This window comes from Dermacentor silvarum, chromosome 8 (genome assembly GCF_013339745.2).
Source record: "Dermacentor silvarum isolate Dsil-2018 chromosome 8, BIME_Dsil_1.4, whole genome shotgun sequence".
Taxonomy (NCBI): domain Eukaryota; kingdom Metazoa; phylum Arthropoda; class Arachnida; order Ixodida; family Ixodidae; genus Dermacentor; species Dermacentor silvarum.
The window spans coordinates 180,040,937-180,047,035 of record NC_051161.1 but is presented as its reverse complement, the minus strand read 5'-3'; the positions used below and the strand labels follow the sequence as shown (position 1 = coordinate 180,047,035).

Sequence of the window (6,099 nt, the reverse complement as noted above, 5' to 3'; positions counted from 1 at the left end):
TTAAGGAGGCTCTCGCAAATGCCGCTCTATTCGCGTACCCACAGCCCGCGGTTCCGCAATGCGTAATGGTGGACGCCTCCGACGGAGCTATTGGAGCCGCATTGCAGCAGTAGTCGAGCGGAAGATGGCGACCGATTTCCTTCTTCTCCAGAAAATTGAGCCCGTCCGAACGACGGTACAGCACCTTTGGTAGGGAGCTCCTGGCCATATACGCTGCTATACGGCATTTGCGCCACTATGTAGAAGTGCCAGAATTTTTTGTACTCACGGATCACAAGCCGCTGATTTACGCATTGCGCGCGATCAACTCAGATACGGGTGCACACGTGGCACGAGAGCTCCGCCAAATGTCGTACATCGCAGAATTCACGACGGATATACGCCATGTCAGCGGGAAGGACAATGCAGCGGCAGATGCTCTTTCGCGCAGCCCAGTGAACGCCATCAGCGTACCAAGCGGAATTGACTTCACCGCACTAACGACGGCTCAACACAGCGACAGGGAGTTGAAGCACCTACTGAAGTCCACAACCAGCGCCTTGAAGCTGCAATGGGTGGATGCACCGACAGGATCTGTATGCTGTGACATGTCCACAGGTCGGGCCAGACGGTTCGTGCCCCCGGATCTTCGCCGCAATATTTATGAATTGCTGCACGGCCTCTCGCACCCAGGGTTTCGAGCCACTCAACGGCTGTGCACAGCTATGTTCGTGTGGCCCGGAATAAACAATCAAGCTGTACCTTGCAGCTTTTAGCCCAGGAGTCCAGCCAGAATAATTTCTGGTAAATAAAGAGAATTGAATTGAATTGAATGTCCGACTTTGGACACAGGAGTGCCTATCATGTCAGCGCTCCAAAGTGCAGCGCTATACGGTGACCCCCTTAGGATCCTTCCCCGAGCCAGCCACTCGATTTTCCCATGTGCATTTGGACCTTGTGGGACCGTTGCCTTATTGCCAAGGGCAAAACTACTTACTAACTTGCGTTGACCGCTTCAAGCGGTGGCCGGAGGCCGTCCCTATCCCAGATATGACCGCCGATACTGTGGCCGGCGCTTTTATCTACCACTTGGTAGCGCGACTCGGAGTTCCATCAACAGTGACAACGGATCGCGGAACGGAATGCGACTCTGCCCTATTCGGGAACATCACGCGGCTCCTAGGAATCATGCGCATCTGAAAAACGGCCTAACATCCCATCGGCAACGGTATGGTGGAAAGGTTCCATCGCCAGCTGAAGATTAGCCTGACGGCAACTTAAAGTCACAGTTGGGTAGAGGCGCTACCCCTGGTTTTATTGGGTATTAGGACGGCTCTGAAAGCGGACATTGGCTGCTGCTCGGCTGAACTCGTATACGGCACAACACTTCGCCTTCCGGGGGAGTTTGTCGCTGACAGTAAAGACGCAAACGCCCAGGCCAACAATGATTACGCCCTGCGACTGCGGGGACATTATGAGCAAGCTACGCGCTGTCCCTCCGCGTCTGCCAGCACAACGGCTTGTCCACGTCCACAGTGATCTCTCCTCCTGCTCTCACGTGTTTGTAAGGCACGACGCCGTACAGCGACCACTCCAGCCCCCGTATGATGGGCCGTTCAAGGTGGTGAAACGAGAAGAAAAACGCATCACGATCGACCGAGGTGGCTGTCACGACGTGGTTTCACTTGACCGCGTAAAACCAGCGCATGTGTGAACAGTGAAGTGCGTGCATCATCTCGAGTTCTACAGCCCCAAGGACTACCAGCAGAACCGACTGAACCGGCTCAACCGGTCGTCGAAAGGTTCACACGGAGTGGACGGCGCACAACACCTCCGTTGCGAATGAACTTATGAACCGCGGCTCATTGTGGACCCATTCACTAGGGGGGGGGGGGGGGGGGTTGTAGCGCCGCGGAACGGCGCTTCCGTGTGGAATGCCAAGAGCGCATGCACGGGGAAGCACGTGACTTTTCTTCGTGAGCTTCGGAGTGAATAAAAGTTCATTTGTTGTTTGGGATGCGTGTTGCTTATACTCGCTTGGCTCAGCCTAGCAGCGCGTCTCAACACCATCTCACCGCTGCTTCGCATCCACACATGGTTCCCTTTAGCAGGAGATGGAGCAGTTTTTTTTTGTTCAGTATCCTAAGCTTCGCCTTTAAGAGTGGAACGCGATAGCATTAAAAGATTCTCATGCTTGCCGGCAACTGCAGCTTCTGTAACCGTAATGTTTACCCGGAGACGCTGGCGGAGAACGCTATGCACGAAGGCGAGCTTTCAGGTAGAAAAGCGGCGTCTTGCGTTGGCCGATCTTCTGTTACTGTTTCGCACTTTTATTATTTCAGTCTGACAAGATTTATTATATTATACAGGCGCTGTCGGTGTTTTTGTTCATGACATTTGTTTGTGGGCTGTGATTCTCAAAATTCCGCGCAATACCTTTGGAAAGAACGAAGACAAGGTATGAGCAACTTTGGTGGTAGAAAAACTTGGCTTGGAATATTTTTCGCTCATAGGACGCTGGCGCAAGACGTCGACACCAGATTTTCTGCGACGGCTATATGCGCTTTCCAAGTGGCACACCAGGCGTCGCACCGTCGAGATCAGTTCGCGCCCTTTCCGTTTGGGCTTCGCGGTGCTTACTGTGTTCACGGCGTCCATACGCTTGCGCGTAACCCACATTCACGAAGTGAAACGTCACTTTTAAGGCGAACACCTTAGGTGTCTGTGTTGGCGGTGTCCTTGGCGGTGACCTTGGTGAAACTGTGCCGTACATAGTAACGAAGACGAAAATCTAAAAACGTCTAAAATTGCTCGGATTGACGTCACATTTTTCCGGGAGGTTACTGTAAACAAAGTAAATTATTGGCTTGAAAATAAAATTTGGTAAATTTCGGTCGAGGTGGCAATCGAGCCCGGGCCTCCGCGTAGTGAGCACGCTTCCACGAAGCCTCCACGGTTGAGGCGTGCCTGATTGCGCACGTCACGTGGTATAGACGCGCTCGTGCCACTGCTCACGCGTTCGTTAGAGCGTACTGGAATATTTTGAGTCGCGCGGCCGTGGAGAGGGCCTTTTCGTGTCAGCCACTGGGGTGGAGATGGAAGACCCGCGACGCTGTACTGTAGTGGGAAGTGCGTATTTCCAATTATGAGTATTAAGATGTGATGGTGTAATTGGTTGTTTGAGCTATTAAAGAAAGAGAAATATGTATGATCCGGTGGTTTTCATTTATTTAGTGACCACAGGGACCATGGCCTTATGGTCGCCACGGTAAACCGCCATAGGGTGCAACGCTGGGGTGTACGGCAAAGGTTGGCACGTTCTTCATAAACACGTCACCTACGCCGAGCGCGTTCGGTGCGAACGCGGGCAAAACGCCGCCGCCATCGACAACAGTTGTGCGCGTTGTTTGTATGACCGCACACAACCACTGTCAAAACGCTGGTGGTGGTGGTGAATTCTTTATTTCGCCCAAAAAGAGGGAACCAGTCCAAGGACCGGTTGCGCTGGCTTAGAGGAGGTCGGCGGGGATCCCTTGGGATTCTGCGGCCTCCACCGCACGCTGGATGAGCCGACGTTGGTCTGCTGGCTCGGAGCTACGCAGGAGGGACTCCCACGACTCTGGGGTGTTTGTTTTGTCTGTGTTGTCGTGCGTACAAGTCCACGCCATGTGTATGAGAGTGGCCTGAGCTGAGCAGTGTTTGCAAAGAGGCGTTATTTGTTGCGGAAAGATTTTACTGTATAAGAGGGGGTGTGGGAAGCTACCTGTTTGTAGTTTGCGCCATTGGACGGCCTCGCGCCTTGTTAGATCACGGTGTGCGGGAGGATATATGCATCTCCCGAGTCGGTAGTACTGGAGGATGTCCGTGTAAGTGGTGAGTAGAGAATGGCGCGAGATAGTGGTGTCAGGGGAACCGGGGCGGTGGATCCTACACTCGGCTCGGCAGCTAAGATCTCGAGCAAGTGTATGCACCTGGACGTTTCCCCTGAGCGATTCATGGGCTGGAGCCCACAGGAGTAAGCGGGATGTGGAGGAGGGGGGAGTAGAATGCAGAATGTGTGATGCCGGGCGAGAGATACGGCCGGCATCGTAGTTGCGGATCGCCTGTTGAGAATCACTTATGACGACTTTGGTAATAGGATCAGCTAGCGCAAGCGCAATGGCAACCTCCTCTGCTGCGGTGACTGTTTCTGCGTTGCGAATGCTGCAGGCTGTGTACCAGCTACGGTGCGGGGCGAGGGCTGCCGCCACCATCGCTGGTTTCGAGGGGTGGTAAGAGGCGTCCGTATACGTGACATCTGGACGTCCACTGAAGCGTTTCTCGAACTGTCGTGCACGATCGGCCCGTCTCTCGGCGTGGTGTTCCGGATGCATCCGTTTGGGAATGGGAGGTATTCGGAGATTTTGACGATATTCCTGTGTAAGGTCAATATAATTGGGGGCCGCCCTCGTTGGTGAGATCCCAACTTGCTGCAGTACCGCGCGGCCAGCGTGTGTGAGTGACAACCGCTCGTATTGGGCGGTGAGGGTAGCTTCGATCAGTTCGCTCACGGTGTTGGAGATGCCGAGAGCCATAAGCTTGTGAGTAGCTGTTGACATGGGAAGACCCAGGGCCGTCTTGTATGCTTTTCGAAGTGACGCCTCTAGCCGTTCGCTTTCGGCGCGGATGAGACGTAAGTAAGGTGCGGAGTAGGTGATGCGGGAGCAGATGAAGGCTTGGACGAGGCGCAGGAGGTTGCACTCTCGCATACCTCGGTGCTTGTTGGAGACTCGCTTGAGAAGACGTCCGATCTGTAGCACCGACTGTTCGATGCGTTGGAGCGATATATTGTTGCTGCCGTTTGCCTGTAGGTGTAGGCCCAGAATCCTGATGTGATCTGTACGAGGGATGGGGTTTCCTTGCACCTGGAGGTTGATCTCAGGAAGTATTTTTGGTGGGCGTCGTCCTGGGGACGGGATGATTAAATACTCTGACTTAGTCGCCGAGCAGCTGAGGCCAACTGTATCCAGATAGCCTCCGACCCGATCGATGGCGGTCTGGAGAGTCTCTTCGATCTCGCCGTCACTGCCGTGTGTGATCCAAAGAGTAAGATCGTCAGCATAAACGCTGTGGTGTAAGTGGGGAATGTCAGCCAGAAGCTTGGGCAGGCCTATCAGTGCAACGTTGAAAAGCAGCGGCGAGAGCACTGAGCCTTGCGGCGTGCCGCGGTTGCCAGGAGAGATGATGGAGGGATGTCCCGTGCCGACGCTGAGTTGTATCTTGCGGTCGGTCAGGAAGTCTCGGACGTATGCATACGTGCGATGTCCGACGCCGAGAGTCTGGAGTTGTTGAAGAATCGCTTCATGGAGGATATTGTCGAAGGCCTTGGCAACATCGAGGCCGACGATGACTTTCGTGTGTAGTGTGCGACGCATGACTACCTGGTGATGGAGAAGAAGCATTATGTCGGGGGCTGCTAAGTGAGGACGGAAACAGAACATCGTGTCTTGTAGGAGGTGGTTGTCTTCGAGGTAGCGAAGAAGTCTGGACTGGATAACGTGTTCCATTAACTTCCCAACACAGGACGTGATAGAGATGGGACGGAGGTTGGCCAAGGTGGGTGGTTTTCCCGGCTTGGGGATGAAGACTAGCTTGGCGCACTTCCATTCCTGCGGGATGGTACCGCTCGCCCAACACTCTTGAAGGTAGTCGGTGAGGGCGTGAATAGAGGCGTCATCTAGATTCCTAAGCATCGTGTTAGAAATGCGGTCGGGGCCGGCCGCAGAATTGGTCTTGAGGCGATTGAGTTCTGCACGGACCTCCGCTAAAGAGATCGGGGCGTCTAGGCCAGGGTTGGCCGAGCCCTGATAGGGGGGAAGGGTGGTTGCCGGTTCGGGGCGGATGTAGGTGTTAATGAGCTCTTGTTTGAGCTCATATGGTGTCCCAGGATACTGATGGAAGATTCGCTCAAGCTGTTGGCGTGCTCGGAGATCGCCTCCGGCCGGGTTCATTAGATGTCGGAGCAGGTTCCACGTGTTACGAGCGTTCGGAGTCTTGTTCATCTGGTCACAAATGTTGTGCCAACTCTGGCGGGTGAGTTCTATTGCATAGTTCTCAATGTTCGTGTGGGCGCGCGCCAGC

At 54.2% G+C, this 6,099-nt stretch overlaps 1 protein-coding gene across 1 annotated transcript; it reads right to left on the bottom strand.

Moving 5' to 3' along the window:
• Window positions 1-3,488: 3,488 nt before the first annotated feature.
• LOC125947631 (uncharacterized) lies at window positions 3,489-5,818 on the bottom strand. Its single transcript, XM_049672766.1, has one exon. It carries the CDS (start codon window positions 5,709-5,711, stop codon window positions 3,489-3,491), a length of 2,223 nt encoding a protein of 740 aa, XP_049528723.1. The 5' UTR covers window positions 5,712-5,818.
• Window positions 5,819-6,099: the final 281 nt, after the last annotated feature.

Excerpts from the sequence above, each read along its gene's own strand:
- LOC125947631 (XM_049672766.1), bottom strand. The coding sequence starts at position 5,711 with ATGCTTAGGAATCTAGATGACGCCTCTATTCACGCCCTCACCGACTAC.